Source organism: Periophthalmus magnuspinnatus, chromosome 17 (genome assembly GCF_009829125.3).
Source record: "Periophthalmus magnuspinnatus isolate fPerMag1 chromosome 17, fPerMag1.2.pri, whole genome shotgun sequence".
Taxonomy (NCBI): domain Eukaryota; kingdom Metazoa; phylum Chordata; class Actinopteri; order Gobiiformes; family Gobiidae; genus Periophthalmus; species Periophthalmus magnuspinnatus.
In genome coordinates this window covers 31,105,536-31,128,253 of record NC_047142.1, presented here as the reverse complement: position 1 = coordinate 31,128,253, position 22,718 = coordinate 31,105,536, and the positions used below count along the sequence as shown (strand labels likewise).

The 22,718-nt window shown below is 40.1% G+C and overlaps 1 protein-coding gene across 1 annotated transcript; it reads right to left on the bottom strand.

Moving 5' to 3' along the window:
- Window positions 1-824: 824 nt before the first annotated feature.
- Window positions 825-22,197, bottom strand: pitrm1 (pitrilysin metallopeptidase 1). Its single transcript, XM_033982911.2, has 27 exons — window positions 22,015-22,197; window positions 20,896-21,007; window positions 20,580-20,686; window positions 20,074-20,225; window positions 19,211-19,325; window positions 18,895-18,991; window positions 18,287-18,447; window positions 17,734-17,860; window positions 15,514-15,602; window positions 15,231-15,359; window positions 14,047-14,160; window positions 13,846-13,942; window positions 12,580-12,714; window positions 11,179-11,317; window positions 9,747-9,863; window positions 8,683-8,812; window positions 7,804-7,924; window positions 7,450-7,526; window positions 6,633-6,798; window positions 5,877-5,977; window positions 5,666-5,786; window positions 5,293-5,343; window positions 5,101-5,213; window positions 4,502-4,624; window positions 3,851-3,996; window positions 2,956-3,058; window positions 825-2,063 (listed from the first exon to the last, which is right to left on the bottom strand). Exons 1-27 carry the CDS (start codon window positions 22,053-22,055, stop codon window positions 1,970-1,972), a joined length of 3,078 nt encoding a protein of 1,025 aa, XP_033838802.2. The 5' UTR covers window positions 22,056-22,197; the 3' UTR covers window positions 825-1,969.
- Between the last annotated feature and the right edge of the window lie 521 nt (window positions 22,198-22,718).

Sequence of the window (22,718 nt, the reverse complement as noted above, 5' to 3'; positions counted from 1 at the left end):
GATCCTGAAAAACAATTACAAGTACTTCTACTGCTACTACTACTACCATTACGAGTGCTACTACTAGTGCTATTACTACTACTACTACTGTCGCTATAACTAGTGCTACTACTACTACTACTAGTGCTACTATTACTAACACTACTACTACTGGTGCTATTACGACTACTACTGTCGCTATAACTAGTACTATTACTACTACTACTGTCGCTATAATTAGTGCTACTACTACTACTACTGTCGCTATAACTACTGCTACTACTACTATTAGTACTACTCTTACTAACACTACTACTACTACTGGTGCTATTATGACTACTACTGTCGCTATAACTAGTACTATTACTACTACTACTGTTGCTATAATTAGTGCTATTACTACTACTACTACTAGTGGTACTATTACTAACACTACTACTACTACTACTAGTGCTACTATTACTAACACTACTACTACTGGTGCTATTACGACTACTACTGTCGCTATAGCTAGTACTATTACTACTACTACTGTCGCTATAATTAGTGCTACTACTACCATTACAGTGATGCTACTAGTGCTATAACTACTACTACTACCATTACTAGTGCCATTACTACTACTACCACTGCTAGTGCTACTATTACTACTACTAGTTCAACTACTATTACTGCTAGTGCTACTACGACACCTGCGGCCACTGTTACTACTAAATAAAAGTGTTATCTGCTGAAATGAAAAACTGTAAACTTGTCTTATAAAAGCCACACCTAAGGAGGTGGAGACGTGTTTGGCGTTTGATCAGCACATACTCAGATAAAGACACAAAAAGGACAGACACAGCAGGTTTGTATCACAATATAATATCGCACATTGTACATACAGTATTTACACAAAAGTAACAGCAAAAACTAATATCTACAGGAAATAAAATGACTTCAATTCAGAATCTTAAAGAGGGGTATTTCACTTCTATGGCATATCGACTGCTAAAACATAATGTATTTAGATCACCATGGTTTCCTTTTATTGCGCTTCTCTCTAATGAAATCAGGAGAGATCGCTAAATTACTCAAACATGCATGGATGACATCTAAAACCTCTTTACGCATGTTTTTGATGAGGGAACAACATTAGAACTTGGAAGAAAGACACACAATTGATTTAGCATAGTACCCCCTCTTTAATTAACATTTGTAGAGTAGACACTGTAATATTACCCTTGACAAGTTTCCTCCAGCAGTACGTCATTATAATTTCACTCCACAAATTCGTTACCTCAGCTGCCCTGGGCCAAAACAGTCAGAGACATTATAAAACAAGTCTCTGATTTACGTTTAAATTCAAAGTATAATATAAGTAAAATTGAAATGGTCAGAACTGTCCAGAGGTGGGCAGATTATTGTTGTTCTGAAGATATGACAAATTTAAATATTATGTAGATCATTCATAATAGAAAATGTAACAGAAAGAGCTGATATAAATTGTAAAAAAAAAACAAAAACAAAAAAATGTGGTTGTTGCAAACGTCCAGACAGAGTATAAAGTGAGATCTTTGCACTACTGTTGGTAATTTTATAGTCATTTCACATTTGTAGAATCTTAAAGTCATAGCATGTAACTTTTTAGCCAAAATATAGAAAAAAGCAGAAGGGCCTCCTCCTGTTTGTTTCTATGAAAATGTTCCTTTTAAGGCATAAAACGTATCTATAGCCATGGAGAATGTTCCGTATGGCTTTCAATTTCTTAATATCATTATCAGGATACTCCAAAAAATACTCATATAAATACTCACATATTCACTTTAGTCACTGTCATCCACTTTGAAATTAATTAATATTCTCAATTGAAGTCATTTTGTTTGAGTGGAGATTTGAGCAGCAAAAAAACACGACTCTTAATGAAACAAAACCAGAGTTTTGGCCACTGAAAACGCCTCAAATATTAAATACTAAACAGTAAGTAACATCATCATTATTATTATTACAATTATTTGATGATCCAGGAGGGGTCTTTCCTGATGACCTCATTCTCTGGACCCAAAATGGCCGCTCCGTCTGTGCACCGGCCCACGCTCAAGTACCTGCACAAAACAACAGAACAGCATAATGGTGAACAGAGTCATGGTTATGGGGAGTCTATCTGATGAACTACCATGTTATTTATGTAGTATATGCATATTACATGAGCAACTGTCATTTTACAAGATCACATGTGCTTCTGTGTCAGATATAGTGCAGTATTTACATTCACAGAGACACTGAATAATTATTTTACTACAAAGATATGGTCAAAATATACTGTCAAATAGGTTTCTGTATTTGAATCTAAATTATAAAAACTTTAACCTGATGGAGCTAGAACGAAACACTGATAAACTGCACTGGCCTAAAATTAAAATATAAACAATATCTAACCCTAACCCTAAAACAATAAACCTCCAAACTAAACTATTAAGAAAAGGGGGTATTACACTTCTATATTAAATGCTAACACATAACATATATAGATCACCATGTTACCTTTAATTGTTTTGACAATGCTGTATTCCCACAAAATAATATGTAAACATGTTTAAGAATTTTCACTTTTCCTCCCTCCCTCTGCTCCCTCTGCTAAATCACTCTACCTTCAGAGCACTATCACAACACAAACATCAGGTTTATCGAGCTGCTGTGTAGTTTTGTATCCTGCTTTTGTGAAAAATTGTCGTGTGGAACATGGGTGACGTAGGCTTGTGGGCAGAGAAATGCACAGAATCTTACAGCTAACCATAAGGAGGGTTCGACTAGGGCTTCAGAGAGATCACTAAACATGCAAGAATGACATCTAAAACCTTTTCAGGCATGTTTTTGATGAGGGAACAATGTTATAACATGGTAGAAAGCAGAATACCTCCTCTTTAAATGAATGATTTTTAGTTATCATACCGGTACTTTATCATGTGAAAAATCCTGATATGTTTAGTTTTGTACCTCTCGGCCACGTCCAACAGGTCTTGATGAGACACTCTGAACAGTCTCTGTCTGTGAGCGTCCCTCATGTCGTCGGTCACTCCATTTAAAAACAGACTCATCCCTGAGACACAAACAACAGGATTAACACAGAGTCTCAAAGGGTCTCTGTGCCGGCACCTGAGCAGGAAGACCAGCTCATAAACAAACCTCTGCTATGTAATAAAGTCAGCGGAGCGACTTTGGATTAGAGATATATCAGTTGGCCAATATATCGGAACAATATTTGGATGTTTTAGCGTATGGGCTATCGCCTTAAATCACACGATCTGCTGCCTTCAAAATACACACAAAGCTTTATATGGACACGTTAATACAGAGAGACAACTGCACAAAACGTGACTACAGCTCTCTTATAGGTCTGTGGTAAAAACGTGCTTGGAGGGAGTCTTAAGTTACATCATCTGGGGAAAATAATTAAAATTGGCCCAAAAATGTCAGCAGTTTATCGACCATCGGTTGCTCTGGATTCTAAACAATCAGTATCAACATCGGCCATGAAAAAACACATATCGGTCGATCTCTAGTTTTGCAATATTTTATCCACTACCTGTAGCCACAATTATCTAAGGGCATATACATCGAGCATTTATATATATAGTCTTGACTCTGTCTTCAATTCACTTTCTGCTGAAAAACCGTCACCTCTTTGTGTAACTGCTGCTGTCAAGTTCATAATTTTGGTCTTAAAATGTTCGTATTAACCCGCTCTACATGACTGGTATCTACACTGGTATTTTTATTTCACTATTGTGTCTGTAAATCTGTAGATAGGAACATTAATAACAGACAAATCAGGTTCCTTCTTTCCTTCCCGGAGCTCCTTGTACAGCCACAGCTCATGTTTGTGTCTCACCTTTATCAGAAGGAGCCACTGGAGCATCCACGGCAGAGAACACGGAGAGTTTGGCCTCGTCGATGTCCTGCTGAGAGAAAAGTCCGGCTTTAGCCCAGTCTACACCTCTGCGGAACGCCGCTAAGGTCTGAGCTGACTGAGGGTCCCTAAGGAGAGAGAGACATAGAGACAAGACTATGAGATGGAGAGAGAAGAGTGTGGCTTTAGTCCAGTCTGCTCCTCTGTGGGACACTGCTAATGTCTCGACTGACTGAGAGTCCCTAAAGAAACAAAGAGACAAGAATGTGTGAAGAAGAGGGAGGAGACACATCTTAAAAATGCTTTAGCTCCTCAGTGGAATGGGGCTGAGGTTTGGACTGACTGAGGGTCCCTAAGGCGAGGGACACGGGGCCAAAACTAGGAGAAGGAGAGAAACAAGAAATATTTGTGGAACGAGGTTAAGATCTGCACTGACTGCCCCTAAGAGAGAGAGAAAGAGATACATGTATGTAAAGAAGGGAGGGAGAGAGAGAGAGATGATGGATGTTTTATTGGATATGTTCATTTGGCTATAATATTCCACATTAATGCATAAAACATATCAATTTCCATGGATAATGTTTATAGAGTAACTATGTTGGAAGACAAAGTACAATGAATTTCATAAAATACCTGTACGAGTAGAATGTGAAGAGCCCGCTCCCCATCCTTGCCCCACCCCCATAAGCTCCGCCCTTCTCTCGGATCTCTCCGTGAAGGTACTTGGCCGTCATCATCCTCGCCAGAACAGACAGGCTACAGCACAAGACACAAAACAATACATTATATTTACATAATAAATACTACAGCATAACGTAGGCTGTGTTCATGTGTCAGCACAATGTAGAGTCCGTCTAGTTTAACCTGAGCTGGAGACAGGTCAGAACTCTCAGGTGGAGTTCACTGTGTAACTGTCAGGTGCAGGTGTGTTGACCTGGTGTATGGTTAATATTAGTGTAATTACTGGGCCTATCCACATGAATCAAAGTTAAACTATTTTCTCGCAACAGCTTCAGAAAGTGATGCTATTATTCTCTTCAAAAGGGATAATTGTTGCGATATGAATCTTATGGCTTAGAGTGAGTCAGTCTCTAACAATATTATATCTATTCATTACTATAAAAGTGTGCCATAGCATTAAGAGTGAGGCATGTTCACCTGCAGTTACCATGGTGATAAAGGTGTGTAGTGTTCACCTGGCATTACCGTGTGTAAAAAAAAAGATTGTTTACCTGGCATAGTCCTGATGTGTGAATGGAACAGTGCGAATGCTTTGACTGACAAAGTTCACAGGGAAGGGCATCTGGAAGAAAGTCTTCATGTGACAGGGTTGGTAGTTTGAGTCCTGGAGATGAGAATAGAGAAGAGGTTAGTAAAAATACACGTGGGTATTATAAAGAATGATTATTTAATACTGGATATACGTCTATGAGAGTCTTGGTGGGTCCTGATTCGAGCCGTGGGTCGATGGGTTTCTGTTAAAACAATAAAAGATTAAAACCGCAGCCACAGTCTGCAACTTTTTAGGGAAAAAATTGACTAGGAAAAAAACATGGTTTTTCATTTTGGTTGTGTTTATAGTCTTGTATAACATGTGTCCTTACTATGAGCAGACTTGTATCTCCACATAACTGACTCTTATTTGGCCTGGAGGATGGCCTATTCCTATTTGTTTCCATAGAAATGTTGTTCCTTATATAATTCTTAACTTATAATCTTCCATAGTATGGCACAAAACATATCTATCCGAAGTATGGTTATGGTATGGTAACGTTCTATTATAGATGTGTACAGTACCAGGATGGTGTTGGGTCTGACAGGCTTTCGGTCCTTCCTGTTTCCTGAGACCTCCTTCAGAAAAGTCTCCAGGTGTTTAGTAGAGTCGGACATCTTCTGTGGAGTGGCGTTGATCGCACATCTTGGACACACATTTACGAATGCATTGTTAATTATTATGGAAATATAAAACTTGTCATGGTTCAGTCCTGGTTCAGTTCTGGTTCAGTACCTCATGTTGTGTGGGTTAAACAGGTGCTTCTTGAGTCGGGGCAGAGTTCTGATCACATGGTTCAGGTCTTGCATCTCGGCCACCCTCTTCATGAACTTCACCTAGAGATTAAAAAATAAAATAACTAAATACTAAATAAGCCTAAATAAGCCCTTTTCCACTGGCACAGTACGCTCGGGGCCTTGGCGCGGGTCAGTTTGGTGCAGCAATTCACAAAAAGACGTTTAGCAATTCCATTGGTGCTATGAGAGGTGGCTAAAGCTAGCATGAACTAAACTACTTTTGGTTTATTGTCAGCTTTTTCTGCATTTATTTCACTTCTCTGTACCTCTACACAGCATGTAAATGTAATGCAGGGGGTTTGGTGTTTATAAGAGTGCCCTGCATCAAAAAGCAGGAAACAGCTGCTGCTAACATGTGCTAGCTTTGTTTTGCTAAGCATGTCAGCTCAACATACAAGTTGCAGAAGAAATTATGATTTTGATGATGATGCCTGTATATCTGTATTTTACAGTCTTTTGTGTGCATGCTCTCTCATCCAATCACACTGCTGTGTGTACAGTTCCTCCTTAAGCTAAAACGATCGAAAGCAAGCACCCCCAAGGGTCCACTTCCCTCAAATGGGGTATTACGTCTCACTTCAGACACTTAACAGATATGCCAAAGTGAGCCAATTGAAACAGAGTTTAGTAAAGTATTCCATGTGTATTTCATGGGTACTCTGTGTGTGGTCCGTGTGTATTCCAGGTCCTGTACCTGCTCCATGCCCCCAAATGTTTCGTGCAGATCTCCTGCGGGTGTCAGATGGCGCGCAGCTCGGGTCATGGCATACATGTGACCCGAGTATGAGATCCCATTGGCCAGCTCCTGTGCAGACATCATCACCAGCACACGCAGCCGCTCCTCATTATCAAAGTGAGGCCTGAGACACACAGAAGAACATTTACAGTTAAAGAGAGAGCTACTCTAAGAAAATAACTATACACATCCATATTATCATCAGATAATTTAGTTGTTTAAAGACTTTTCCCCTTTTCATTATTGTAAAGATGGACTCTTAAACTGTAGCTTGGGATCTTGACTGAAATCCTCTGTAGGATCCTCAATCACACCCGTCTGAGCTCTGAGGACACACACTCGCTCTGGATAGAAACAAATTGCACTATAACATTTCTGTCAGAGGTTCTGCCACATGCTTGTCTCCATGAAGACTGCTTTACCTGGAATCTTCCAAAATGTATCTATCTCCATGGAGTCAAGCAGGTGACCCACCAGGCCAAGTTACAGGTCTGTGGAGAGGAGACCTTGTTCACAGTATGAATACAAGTTTTTCCAAGATATTTTTGAGAATGAAAAACACCTGTAATCTAATACATGCAGTTACAATTAATGCCAAATTGTGGAATATTCTAGGCTAAGCAATAACATCTCCCATTGCTTAGTAACATGGGGCAAATTGTACTTAAAATAAATAAAAAACAGACAGTTAAAACAGAAACTGTTTATTTGGGGCATAAACACGAAGTGTCTATACTAATTAAGTAAATAACATAACGTGATCTAAAGAGGTCACCTGTTGAAGACGTCTCTCCAGAGGCCAAACATGTGCGGCAGGTTTCTCTCCAGACACGACGATGACAGCACCATCCCCTGGACACACAGAGCACATACAGTTAAGATCAGGGCATGCTAATACACACAAATTAATCATCTGCATTTGACCCATCCTTCAGAGTCTCTGGGTTAAACCTGACAGGAGCAGTGGGACCCATCTCCAGATCTTGAGATAGTCTTGATCAGGACTATGTGAGCTGGAGGATTTGACCTGTTGTGCATGTTTTGGGATGATGGGGGAAACTTCAGTGCCTGGAGGAGACCCACTCCAACTTTTTTTTTTTGCATGTTCTCCCTGTGTCTAACACAGTACCTGCTCGTACATGTCGAGGTGGGAGGAGTCGGGGATGACCTGAGCAGACACAGACATGCCTCCAGTCCTCAGCTCCATCTCCTGAGCCTGCTGTCTGTAGTCCAACGAACCACAGCCCATCCTACAGAACAACATAGATGAGATCAGCCCCTGCACACATCTGCAGAGGTGACGTGAGGCAGGGCAAGCTGCAGGGCTCAAAGCTCACTTAAACTGGACTCCTCCATTTCTCTTTCTGCTTTTAAATGTAAACTGAAGGTAATTTTTAAAGACATGTGTAAATGTTTTACTAATGATACGAAAGGAGAGTTTTAGTGACAGATGTAAATGTTTGTTTTATATTTTAATGAAATGATGTGAGTCTAATTGTGTTAACTCCCCTTCCCTTGGCTGCTCTGGCATGCCCAGGCCATCATTGTAAATAAGAATTTGTTCTTAATGTTTTGCCTAGTAAAATAAAGGTTAAATAAAATAAAATTTGACCCAACCAGTTTTCAGTGCACATGGAACATGAGCTACTCTGAATATCCACAACCACTGTTGTCCAAAACATATTCAGACTGTGCTAAGCGCTGACAATTTATTGTAATAAACTAATCCATCTGTTGAGTCTGCTATAGCCCATTCTACAGGTAAACAAACATTTTAAGTAAACATGTTGTGCTTGTGTCTGCTCTATAGTTATGATCTATGACACCTGTAGATCATCATGTAATAATTTGCACATTTTAAATCGCAATATTGATCTAAAGGGACATAATAAAAAAAACAAGTCCACAGGAAAAACAGGGATTTTTGGACTAGCGACATCTCAGATACAGGTAAATAACAACCACAACATTTGACCCAAACATCTCAACATTAGATATGGGCCCATACTTGGTGATGACGGAGCAGAAGAGGGGCACTAGGGGGCGCAGGTCTTCGGACAGAGTGTTGAGGTTACACAGAGCTCTGAAGTACACCAGGCCATTAGTGGGCTGCTCACACAACTGCACTGGCACGCCCCCTACAGGCAGGCACAGGCCACAGGGAGAAAAGGATGAGTTAACGACAAGCTTTAGTGATACGAGTTATTATGACACAGTAGCTCAAAATAAATGAAACAGTAGGGTTGCAGGATTAATCTGAATCTTATTAAACTGGCAATTAGCAAATCTCAAGATTGCACTTCTGAAGTACCATAATTTATTCTACAAACAACAAAATCTATTGTCTTATTCTGCAAAGAAACTGCTAGCCCTGTAGTTTAGATCTGCACCAACACGTTCTGAAATGTGATTCTCGCATTAGTTTGTCAGTTCAAAATTCAGTCTTTTTGCCAACTCTTCTGGCCGTGATTAAAATATGAACCCTGAACCAAGTTGGAGTGAAGGCGCTCATCCAAGCCGCTTCTTCAGTTCTGTTCAGATTATTGGTGGACTCTGCCTTATATCTGTCTGAAGGGAGGAGCTAACTACATTGAAACTAGCGTGCCTGTTTATTTACAGTTTCTGTTCGGCTATCCCTATTGAGCTACACCAAATGTGAAATGTGCCTGAGTCATATTTAGCATAATCATTCAAGCCCAATAGGTACTAATAATGGATGCACCTATTAGCACACTGGCTAGCACAGTTGTTTTCCTTGTTTAGCTATAGGTCTGAGGATGGAGTTATAAATAAGAGATAGATGATGTCTAAGGCCCCCATTCCTGTTCAAAGAAGAATCTTCTTTCCTAACAAAATCTGCTTCTTTAACTCTCCTCTCAAATTATTTCTTTTCTTTGGCTAAGATCTGTATCTGTACCTGTAATCTGAACAAAATCCAATTATTAAAAATAAATCACAAATTACAATCGCTTGTCAGAAAAAAATAGATAAAGCGGTTAAATATGTTTCAATCTTTCAGCCATAAAACAGTGTATATAATAAACAAAGTTGCCTAAAGTTGTAATGACGTACCGACAGAGGAGATTTGAACCGGAGTCCTTGTGGTGACCGGGTCGATGTCTGACACTTTTAGAGCTGGGAGACACGAGGCGTCCTGAGGGGCCGACTGAGCAGAGAGCAGCTCCAGACCTGGAAGAAAAACACAGGTCAAACAGGAGCTGGTATGGAGAAAAAGGACTACACCAGAGCATGCACCAATCCGATACTGGTACTAGTATCGAAAATTGGTATCGGAACTGAAAAACCTGGATCGGTGTATCCCTACACTTCAAACTCCATTCTAACATGTAGACACTGTTTCAACAGTGGTCATCTGAACATTTTGACAGAACTGGCCTTAAGCCTTAAGGTGGTAGGTTGCAAATTTTTACAGAGAGAAAAATTGGTTTACAGGGGGGTGAAGGAAGCTATTTTCTGAAGAAAGAAAATGCCTCTATAAACAGAAATGATGTTCTGGGGTTTATTCTACCAGCTGTTTACAGAAGATCAAGGATAAAGACCACAACAAGCCAATCACATGGTAATCAAAAATATGATTTGAGCATGTGGGATGTAGCAAACAAAAAATAAACACAAAATAACTCAGCTTGTTTTAGATTTAAAAAATAAAATACAAAATAGCCACCCTTTGCTTTAAACCCTGGTTTGCACTTTTGGCATTTCTTGACCCTGATGCAACACAGCTGTGAAGTGAAGACCATTTCAGGAGACTTCATCATGAAGCTAAGAGAGAAGGACAAAGGTTTACAGCACTGTCCACAAAGAAAAGGGTGGAAACTCTGAGGATTTTATTTTAAAATATAAAATATATTGCTTATTGTATTTAATATTGTATTGACTTATTTAACTTTTATTCCCTTGGAACATAATTCCACACATCTCACTTTATATATTTGATGTCTTCTATGTTTATATAAAATGCAGATGCAGGTAAACATAAAGAGAAAAAAAACACTGAATAAGAAGGTGTGTCCAAACTTTTGACTGGTAAAGTATTTAACAATGTTGAAGGTGAGACTGTCAGTACACAAGGGAGGCAGGGGTATAAGGACCCATAATGATGTTAGCTGTAAACATGAGCAGGGCAGTTTCACTTTAAAACTCCTCCCTTTGGGGACTCCCAAAGGTCAGGATAAAGCCCAGAGCTTCAGGCCAGTTCCATCAAATGTAAAATGCCTTCTGGTTGAAGCTGAAAGGTCTTGATCACAAAAACTCTGTCCAGCTGACCACTGCTGGAATGTCTTTACATTAAACCACTCCTGGACAAATGAGGGATTACACTGTCTCTATTCTGTTTACAAAAGAATGTGATTTTGATGTCCATATTTGTCCATATATTTTTTTTCATAGTTAGTTCAAATGTATTGTTGTTATGGAGTTCAATGATGGATTGGGTTAAGAGTGGATAAGTGCTTAGCAGCAGTTCTATTTTCGTTTCCGTCACCTTTATCGTAGATCTCCTTCCGGTCCTCCTCTGTCAGAACCTGGACCTTCTGCTGAAGTTTCTCCTCCTCAGATTTAGCCTGTTTATCCAGATACTGCTCATCTGGACTCATGGACAGGGTCAGTCTGTGGGTATTATCCTGGAGCAGCGGCAAGTGTCAGGTGAAGCAGAGGAGAGTGTCAGATGAAGCAGAGGATGCAGAGGAGAGTGTCAGATGGAGCAGAGGATGCAGCGGCGAGTGTCAGATGAAGCAGAGGAGAGGGTCAGATGGAGCAGAGGAGAGGGTCAGATGGAGCAGAGGAGAGGGTCAGATGGAGCAGAGGAGAGGGTCAGATGGAGCAGAGGATGCAGAGGAGAGTGTCAGATGGAGCAGAGGAGAGTGTCAGATGGAGAAGAGGAGAGGGTCAGATGGAGCAGAGGGGAGTGTCAGATGAAGCAGAGGAGAGGGTCAGATGGAGCAGAGGATGCAGAGGAGAGGGTCAGATGGAGCAGAGGATGCAGAGGAGAGTGTCATATGGAGCAGAGGATGCAGAGGAGAGTGTCATATGGAGCAGAGGAGAGTGTCAGATGGAGAAGAGGAGAGGGTCAGATGGAGCAGAGGAGAGTGTCATATGGAGCAGAGGAGAGTGTCAGATGGAGCAGAGGAGAGTGTCAGATGGAGAAGAGGAGAGGGTCAGATGGAGCAGAGGAGATTGTCAGATGGAGCAGAGGATGCAGAGGAGAGTGTGTGTGCATGTGTATGGATGTTGTACACGTACACACTACATACATACACACACACACATACACACGCACAGATGGTGAAGGTTTGGTGAAGGTTTGCCACTGCAATGTAATCTAAATGGTGTTATTTAGTTAAATATGGGGGGTAAGCGCACACAAGTATTTTACTTCGGCTTACTCCTTTTGAGCACAAACTTGGGATCTGGGTGTACACTGTTTTGTTTTTTGTTTGTTTTTTTATAATGCTCAAATAAACAAAAAAAAAAAAAAAAAAAAAAAAAAAAAAAGAGTGTCAGATGGAGCAGAGGAGAGTGTCAGATGGAGCAGAGGGGAGTGTCAGATGGAGCAGAGGAGAGTGTCAGATGGAGCAGAGGAGAGTGTCAGATGGAGCAGAGGAGAGTGTCAGATGGAGCAGAGGAGAGTGTCAGATGGAGCAGAGGAGAGTGTCAGATGGAGCAGAGGAGAGTGTCAGATGGAGCAGAGGAGAGTGTCAGATGGAGCAGAGGAGAGTGTCAGATGGAGCAGAGGAGAGTGTCAGATGGAGAAGAGGAGAGTGTCAGATGGAGCAGAGGAGAGTGTCAGATGGAGCAGAGGAGAGTGTCAGATGGAGCAGAGGAGAGTGTCAGATGGAGCAGAGGAGAGTGTCAGATGGAGCAGAGGATGCGGAGGAGGACTTACTTTAAAGTATTCCTGGACCTTCTCCTGCAGGTATCGGGGGTTGTCCTTCAGAGCCTGTTTGAACCTGTTCACACTGTCACTGATCTGCAGCAGCTCCACTGGGTCTCCATCATGGTTCCAAGAGGACGCTATGTACTGCAGACAGGGGGAGTATTTAAATACTAGCACTACTACTGCTACTACCCACCATAGACTGTATAAAGAAGTGGACTTAAGGAGTGTGACATCACCCATAGAGTTCGGTTCCAGTCAAATGAAGCTCAATGAGGATAGAAGTTATAAGGGACAATTTGAAGCCGAGTTCCATATTAGGAATTCCGTCCGCTAGTATCATAGGAACTAAAGAAGTAATCCGGAGCGAGGCTGTTGAAGGTAACCTTCCTTCCCGCCCACACCGCTGGTTTAAAAGGGAGCAGGAGCTTAGCAACGCTGTCAATCAATGCTAGTGGGAGTGACCTAGGGGAAAGAAGGTGTCTGATTTGTGTGTTATTAATGTTTATATCTTCATTTACAGACACAAAAGCGAAATAAAAACATCAGGGTCATGTAGAGGGTTAATACGAACATTTTAAAACAAAAAATATGAGCCTGACAGGAGCATTTATGGAGAGTGGAGGGACTGTTATTTAACAGAAAATGAATTGGAGCCAGAGTCAATGGAAGCACGCCCATGCTCACTTCCTATTTGGAATGCTACGGCTAGCGGGTTAGCTATGTCACTTATATATGCAGTCTATGGGTCCCACCAGCTTTCATGTTATGAAGCAACAGCTGTACAACCTGAACCACTGTTGCTATGGCCAACTATAACAATTTATTCAAGAGTTCAACCAGAATTTTGGATATTCTGTGCACTTAGTAACTTAATAACAGATGAACTCACAGACAATATTTTTATTTGGTTAAACTAATAGTATGTAACTTTCTGAGTGGAAAGTCAAATCCATGATTCCATGGAAGATTATAGTCAAAGGAGCAACTTTTCCATGGATATTCCTGAGTCCAGGTTTGCATCTCCACAAACTTGGAGTTAGGTTTGTGGAGATGCAAGCCCGCTCACCGTAAGGATGCATTTTTTTCAGTCCAATAAACTCCCATAATGAAAAAATATGCTTTTATTTTAGTCTATTTTTTAGCAAAAAGTTACACACTGACTTTAAGTGGACTAAGGCCCATCAACTCTAACATTTCAGACACATAATAGTCAATATACACATACAGTATTACATTAAACTAATTCTGAAGAACTAAAAACACTGGACTCACCGAGGCCAGAGCCAGTCCAAAGTTGGTCGACTGGTGTTTCATCTGAATCTCGATTTTATGGAGCAAGGCCTCGATTCTCTCCTCCTCAAATCCAACCCTGAAATAAAAGATTATATATATATATATATATATAATAAGTTATCCATGTTTAACTTTATTTTAACATATGGAAAAAAATACTAATTGAAATTGCAAACTGACTGAATAATGTGGTCTATGGTCTGGTTTATGATGTGCTTCACTCTCTCCATGTCCTGCTCAGACATGCCCTGCAGACCCACACTGAACGAAGCCTCTCTGGTGCTGCCATCATATCTGAGGAAACAACAAATATTAATACAACAGATGCCCTCCCATCCTCCTATATCCTCGTGTAATGATACTACCTGAACTTGTTCCAAAAAACTATCTGGAGATTGTCAGCAGTGAAAAAAACACATTCCCAAGTTTACAACCATTACAAAAGGATTAAAATAAACAGGATCTTTTGCTCCTAACTTGCCGTCTAACTTGCTACAATTCTGCTCTATGAGCTACACCCCTACGGCGGGAGGAGCCGCCTGCAGACTGCCACCTGAACCAAGAGCTGCGACCAGAGGAGCCTTCTGTAGACTGCCTCCTGGTCAGAGAGCTGCACAGTCTGGCCCTGTGTAAGACTTAACCTTGTGGTGGAATATGCAGACTTAAAAGGGAGATACAATTTTCCATTTAGATTCATTAGAAGACAAAATAAATCTAATATGTACTCCCAATTATAACAGTGTTTACTCTAAGAAGAGTAAGAAGAAGGTTTCATGCAAATTCTGGTGAAATTATCTTTTTTCCCTTTTTTTATTAGATTTTTTTTTTTTACCAATAAACCACAAAAGAATTTTGGTATTTAGGTGATTTTTAGAGTTAAATGATTGGTCCCCTGTATCAAGAATTCCACCTTCAGAGAGAGATGAGAGAGAGACGAAAAGATACAGAAAGACGAGAGACAAGAGAGAGAGAGATAGTAGATCTTTTGTTGAACTTTCGAAGTCCTGGTGCTCCACTTATTCAAATCAAAATTAAAACATTAGACGCTACACTTAACCCTCACATAATAAAAATATATATAACCACTAAATTGGTGGCCCTATGCCCATTCATTCATACTACATTTTGGTGCCCTGGTGAGAGGCCATTCAATCTCACTACACCTGTGTGTCAGAAGCTCTCCCATCCTCCTATATCCCTGTAGTGTTAGACTGAGATGGAGGCAAGGCTGTAGTTAAGATGTCTCTAGATAATCTGCAGATGTTGTGGTGCAGGTGAATAAATTGCAGGATACAAAACCAACAAAAATACTAAATATAAGAACATAACAGTAAAGCACTTGTGTAATATATAACAGTCCGTACCCAACGACAGAGGAGAAGTCTGTTCCGATCTTGGGTTCGATGAGCGCTTTGTAAAACGGAGAGTTTGGACCAGAGACCATGAGCGAGGACAGCAGACTGAGAGTGAAGCCTTCAAAACAGTCTGTGATCCTGAAACATAAACAACAGATATATTACCTGATTATTACAAAATACGACTATGATTATTTCTATAGGTGACTGGTCATGACGAGTAGATGAATCGCTGCAGCCCTGTTTCTACTAGTTGAATGTTTTGTGTTTTTATTGTAAAATAGCTCCTCACTCTGGCAGGAGGAAGCTGACACAGAGAGTGTTCTGTCGAGTCTGATCTGGAGCCAGGGCATCAGGACCACAGCTCACATGCGCCTCCCTCTGGACACAAAAAGACAACATACAGAAGTCAAGATAGAATCACTGTCGTTTAAATACAGTAGATTAGCGTTTCTCACAGAGGACTCTGGGAGGAAGGTGCATCTATCTTTTATGTAGATATTCAAATAAGAAACACTTTCAGAGGAACTTAACACTTAGATTGGGAGAACTCAGGACTCGACTGTTTCTAAGTCAGATGCTGCATTCAAATGTCCTTGTGCCAAATGATTTCTGTTTTTTGGGGGGGTTTTTTGGGGGGGAAAAATGCACCTCAACGCAGTACAAGTCAGAAAACATCTTGGGAACTCAGCTGACTGCAAACGTCCTATCGTCAACTGCCGTTTGGACACAAGCAAAAGCTCATTTGTCATTTGAGCTCTTTGACTAAAGGTTATTACATTTACAGGGTTAACATCAGTTATCCATTTCATCTGCTTTATAAAAAAGACCTGCCACTACAACTGCTTAACAAATTACCAACTCAACCTTATAAGCTGAAGAGCTTTTGAGTAGGCTAACAACAACAGAGCTTACTCTAACTAACCTAGGTCTGTTAAAGGGCCCATATTACGCTATTCTCTGACCAGTGTCGTATAATGTTATTTCCTCTTCACAAACAGACCTGGAGTTGTGTTTGTTTCATTCACACTTGTTTAACACACAAACCCTGCATATTTAGCCTGAGTTCTTCTCTCAAACAGAAAACACTCTGTTCCACCTTGTGATGTCATGTGGTAATACTCCACTGTGTTTTTAAACTCCACACACCTTCACTCGAATCATTTAATTCCAGCAATTATCAATCTCTTTTCTACAAAAGGTAAAAGGTGAAAACTACCACTAAATGACAACAAAGCCAATTGGTGGAAGAATGTAAGTACCTTGGCATCGTAATCGACTCACATATTAATTTTAAGTCACATGTTAAACAAACCATCAAAAGGGTCAAATTCAATTTATCAAATTTCAGATTCATCCGAAATTCTATGTCCACACAAGCAGCCAATATTTACATGCACGCCATGATTTTCTCGCACCTGACTTACTGCCTGACGAGCTTCTCCCAGGCCAACCATACCACACTCAGACCACTACAATCACTGTATAAACAGACACTCAAAGTTCTAGACAAAAAACCACGCCACATCCATCACTGCAGCATTTTATTTAAATATAATATTTTAAGTTGGGAGAATCTGATAAGATTCACAGATGCCTGCTTTGTTTATAAAATCTTACATGGACTCGCCCCTCCACCGCTCAATGACTTTGTTAGCCTTAGATCAAGCTCAACCCGCATCACTAGAGGAGCCTCAAGAGGAGATTCCATTCAGAAAGACAGCATTTGGTCAATCAGCCTATTCTGTTAGAGCTTCTAAAGGGTGGAACAGCATCTGTACAACTATCAGGGAGAGCTCCACATACAACTCTTTTAAGTCTCAATTTAAACGTTGGCTTTTAACAAATCAGACCGTCAACACCAAACTCCTGCTGCTGCCATCTAGTGTTTGTCCCCTTGCATGTGCGCCTCTGTAATTCTGCTTCAACAAATCTTTTTATTGGCCCTCTGTTTATTTTCTTGTGCTTTTTTAACATAATCTTTTACTGTTATTAATTGCATGCTGTTTTTAATAACCTGTCTGTTTTAATTATTTCGTTTGTCTTCGCTATGATTCACTTCGCTTGTCTTTGCTATGATTCACTGCTCAAGACTTAATGCTTTTCTACCTTTTTACCACACCTGTAAATGCACATTTATTTTTATTTTGTTCTATGTGTCCTCTGTAAATTATTTAAATTTGCAAGGAGCCATCTGTACATCATGGCAACGGACAACAGATGAAAACTAGCCTCTTGGCTAATTCTGGCATGTTAAACAGTTACTGTTGGTCAACATGCACTGTCCGCTATAAATAAATAAATAAATAAAAGCCTAAAGGCTTAAAGCTCACAAGAATCAATTCTGTGTAATATAGGACCATAAAATGCTGTTAAAGAGCAAACTTAATGATTGTTTCTGGTCACCCTAAAATCCAAACTTTCTGAGATAAAAGCACATGATGCAAGTCAGAACCCTAGCCTAGCTCTTGTAACTCCTTTAGATGAAGTCATCTGTGTGAGTAAGACTCACGGGGTAGGGCCAATGCGGCTGGGGGGGCACTTCTGTTTTGGGGTCGATTCGCTCAAACTTGGACAGCGCCTCCTGGTGGATCTGCTGCAGGTGCTGCTCCAGAGGCAGGTCTCCGTATGTGAAGAACCTATGACACAAACTGACCAGTGACAACCAGCCCCAAAATACCAAATAACTGACCCCAAAGCAAAATTATAATTATATTTTCAGTTTGTAAACAATTTTAAAGGTGCATTTATGTAAGTGATTATATTTATATATTTTTATATATTTATAAAAGAGGTTATGGGTCTGGATCCAGTCTCACAGATTTATAGATTTGGTCCTGAATGTTACGAAACCATGAATATTCAGAGGAGATGTTTGAGCAGAGGAGAGACATGTGACACAAATAAGAGCCTGTGATTGGACAGTCTAGTGCCAGACCCTTCTGAATTCAAATATAATGGAAGGACTGAGTCACCTGGCAACTGCATTACTAGAGTAAAACATATGAAATTAAGTTTTATTCTTTATTACCATGCATTGCCGGGTGTTATTAGTATGTTATTACCTGGCATTACTTGGGTGGTAGTGAGTAGCATGGAACTGTTTGAGCTGGTTCCAGGTCAGATCTGGGATACACAGCGGCTCTCCTCCAGACACCACAGAGTATGTGTGGTCGGGGAACAGCTTATTCTGCAGGTACTGCGCGTACAACCGCTCGTTATCAGACTGCAGATAGAAACAAAAGGAGTCTTCAGACAAATTTGGGATTATCGTGCGGAAAAAAAATCACAATTGTATGATTATTCACGATTATTGGCCCCGTGACCAAACAACATGGAAATATGCCCTCTGGAATCAATACAATTTTCTGAAATAGACTGAAACTTTGCATGTAAACGTGATGCCCCTCACACTGTGGTCTGAAAATAGAACAGAACAGCATTACTCTGTCTAAGATCAGCTTAATCAAATCACACTTTATGAATGAAAAAGTCAAGTTAATGTGAGATATGTTGTATTATGGCTTATTTTTCCCTAACCAAATAATATTTTACACCCCTAGGATGTAATAGTAGTGATAGAAGAAATAGTTGTAGTTATACTGCTGGCAATAGTAATAGTAGTAGTAGTAGTACTAGTAAGATACTAGTAAGATATGTCCGTGTAACTCACAAAAGCTCCCTTCATTTCATTGAAGACGACTCCTTTAAAAACCAGAGGAGACTTTGGGTTAGAGGGGTCTTCATTCTCCAGCCTCCAGCCTTCCTGCCTGAAATACAAGATACACAAAACTAAGTATATATACACATTATTTCAACAATACTCCTGCCTAACAATAGGCACACGCATATACATTTACACATCTTATTTATACAATATATACAATACTTCTGTCTGATACCACCAAACATTCTCAGAAATGCTCAGAATAAAAACATTTAACCATATTTATGCCTGAAGGGACTTAAAAGACTATGCTTGGCTTTACCAGAAGTCCTGCTCTCTTAAACAGGGGAAAAACACAGCGTCCAGATACACGGACAGAAGGTTCTTGAAGTCCTTGGAGTTTTGTGTAGAGAACGGATACATGGTGTAGTCGCTCGCTGCAGAGGAAACACGCAGCAGACTATCAATATCTGCTCATCAAAGACACATTTACACAGAGCTCCATTATGTGACGAGTTTCTGATTCTGTATCATTTATGCAGACAAAATGAAACAAAACATAATTAACTGGCAAAATTAACATAGATTTGTAGTAACATTTCTAGTGGACCTGCTTGTCTCCATAGAGATGATTTTCCTTTGCCTGGAACTAGAACATTTTGCAATATGGCATTAAACTAAATATTCATGAAAAGCCAAGTCATGCCACTAGGCCAAGTTACAGGTAAGATCTCTGGATAGGCAACCACATTAACATATTTAAGAATAAATGTTTTCAAGGTATTTTTAGCAATACCAACATGTAAATAAATATATGCAAATCCACAGACTGTATATTTATGGGGTTCAGTTTTCTGTGATGTGAACATGTTGAGGATTTTCTCTTATTCAGTTCACCGATATGGCAACAGTCTTGATTTAAAAATAAAAAAGTGCTGTTGTGTCCTTAGGCAAGACACCTCACCCACTTTGCCTAGTATGAATGTGATGTGTGCGTGTTGGTGGGAGGGTCTGATGGTACAGACTGGCAGAAGTAAATGAATAATGCATAGAATTGTAAAGCTACTTTTTATCTGGAAAAGTGCTATGTAATAATAATAATAATACATTTCTGTTCCTTCTGAAACCCATGGACATACACAGCCTATGGTAAAGTGTCCAGAGAATCCCACACACTGCTGGTACCTGTGAAGGCATTCATAAACGTGGAGAGGGAGCGGTTCAGCATCTTAAAGAACGGATCTCGAACCGGAAACCTCTGAGATCCACAAAGAACCGTGTGCTCCAGGATGTGAGGTACCCCAGTGCTGTCCATGGGAGTGGTCCTGAACTGTACACTGAGAGTGGGAAGGGGAGAGGGGGAGGTGGGGAGATGGAGGGGAGAGAAGAAGGGAGAGAGAGAGAGAGAAAAGAGAGAGAGGGAGAAAGAGGGAGGGGGCAGAGGGAGAGAGAGTGCATCTTTAATCAATGATACCCAACTATAGTGAGTGTTTTAAGAGGTATCATGCTCAATTCTAAATTCTTCTAACTTGCACCGTTTACTGTTCCACCAAGGTTAAATAGACATTTGAACACAACATGGGCTCTCCAAACAAAACATAAAAAGGGGTCGGCTTACCAAGGTTTTGCAAGACTCACTGTCTGCAGTTACATCACATCAAACTACACACACAGAATGAGTTGGTCCTGACCTGAACAGATTGTTGGAGTCATCTCTGGCTGCGTGCAGATAGTGAGCTCCTGTTTGATCGTGAGTGAGTTTGACCGCAGTGAGAAACAGGTCCGGGACAGACACCACCTGAAATACCAACAATGTTAACAGCTTTTACACAGAATAAGACCCCATGGAGACACAGAGAGGGCATCGGACACACAGGGAGGGCATCTGACATACAGGGACATTTCATAACATGTTTGTAGAGGTCTAAACTACAGGGCTAGAAGCTTTAACAGAATAAGAAACCATGGAGACACATACAGACACATGTAAAGTTTAAACTCCTGCACCTCTTTGATGGTGAACCCATGAATGTTCTGTCCAGGCGTGTACTGCAGCGCCCTCTCTGGAGCTGAGGTGCTCTGCAGTGCTCTGCATGTGTGTCTATGGAGGACATTTAATCTGGGAACACAATAAAAACAGTGAATAAAGAGGTATTACAAATAATAGTTTAATATAGTACCAAATAATTTTAAAGGTGATGTTGTTCATTTCAAACTGATTTATAAGAGATTATTTTGAAACAGTAAAAGCATATGACAAATACACTGCACTATCACTATGGCCATTTAAAACCCAACTGTGGCTTTATTAATCTGCAGATGTTGTGGTGCGGCAGGATAAATATAACAGGGATTATGGGCCAGCAGCCCAGGACAAGCCATAGACTATATAAACCAGGTCTAAACCAGGACTAAACCTAAACTTGTACCAACTAGTTCTAAATTCAGACTAAACTAGGCCTAAACCAGGGCTTAACAAAGACTAAACCAGGTCTAAATAAGGTCTAAACCAGGACTGAACCCGTACAGAAACAGGACTGAACTAGAACTAAACCAGGACTAAACCAGGACTAACAGAAATGGTCAGGTAAAAAACATCTGTGTATTTTCCTTCCTTTCCACCGCATTCTACAGTCTGACAACAACCAATACAGAATGACATTACATTGAAGTAAATTTAAAAGGCCCATATTACGCTATGTTATAATGTGGTTTCCTTATAAAAAAAAAAAAACCAAACCAAAAAACATTTTGAGCTTTGAAGAAGAGTCTAATAATGCAGGATTATTCAAACGTGTAAATATCAAGTAAAAGTCAAACACAACTCCAAATATATTTTTGAGGAGGTAACAGCATTATAATATGGCTAAAAGTCCACAAGAATACATTTTGTGTAATTTAGGACCTTTATTATGTATTTTGCAATTTGCAATGTCACCCCACGTGCACTGAACTCATGTTGTCATTCATAAAATTAAACTATTCCATCTAAACATAGACAAACAATATTACTGTTTGACCCTGTTGTATTGTTACTTTAATGTTTAATTCGCATATGTCCTGACTATTCCATCCCTCTGTATCTCTGATGTTAACTCTGTCATTCAAAAACCTGCTAAAACTCACCGTAAGACTTTGTGGATCGCGGTTTTCGTCTGTCGCCACATGTTTTCTTTTATTTCGAGTTAAATTACAAAATAAAATTATAATATTATAAAGTTTTTAGCTCAAATATTACACATTTTCGGGGGAATGGTAAAGTCATGTGTTTGAAATGAACCCGGAAGCACTGCGCAGGAAGACCCGCCCCCACAGGCTCATTCTTCGTTATGATTGGTTACAGGGCTGAGTAGAATAGATATAATTGGCTGAAAGAATTGACCTTCACAAATTTTAAACCACACGTTGAGAAGTATTGTTTATCCAAAAAATTCTCTTCTTAGTGGACAAAAACGATGGAATGTGGAGAGAAGGTTAAATTAAATTAGATTACATTGCAATTATGGAATTAAATATTGCATATATGAAGTTTAGTACTTTCTCCAACAGATGGCGACATTTAATGTCGTTTGTGGTTTGACCTGCTCAACGCCACTTCTGGCGAGGGGCATTGTGTCCCCCCCCCCTCTGGGATCGCAATTTTCACCCCCTGAACGTCGACGAAAAGTCTCACATAGGGGTATCAAATCGACCGGCTTGGCAAAAAATATGCATAATATATGCGATAAAATATGCATCACGAAATTGACCCACGCACACCGACTCGACAGCGCCACCTAGAAAATTCAAAATTTTCAAATGAATTGGGAGCCGACACGCATTTTTGGCCC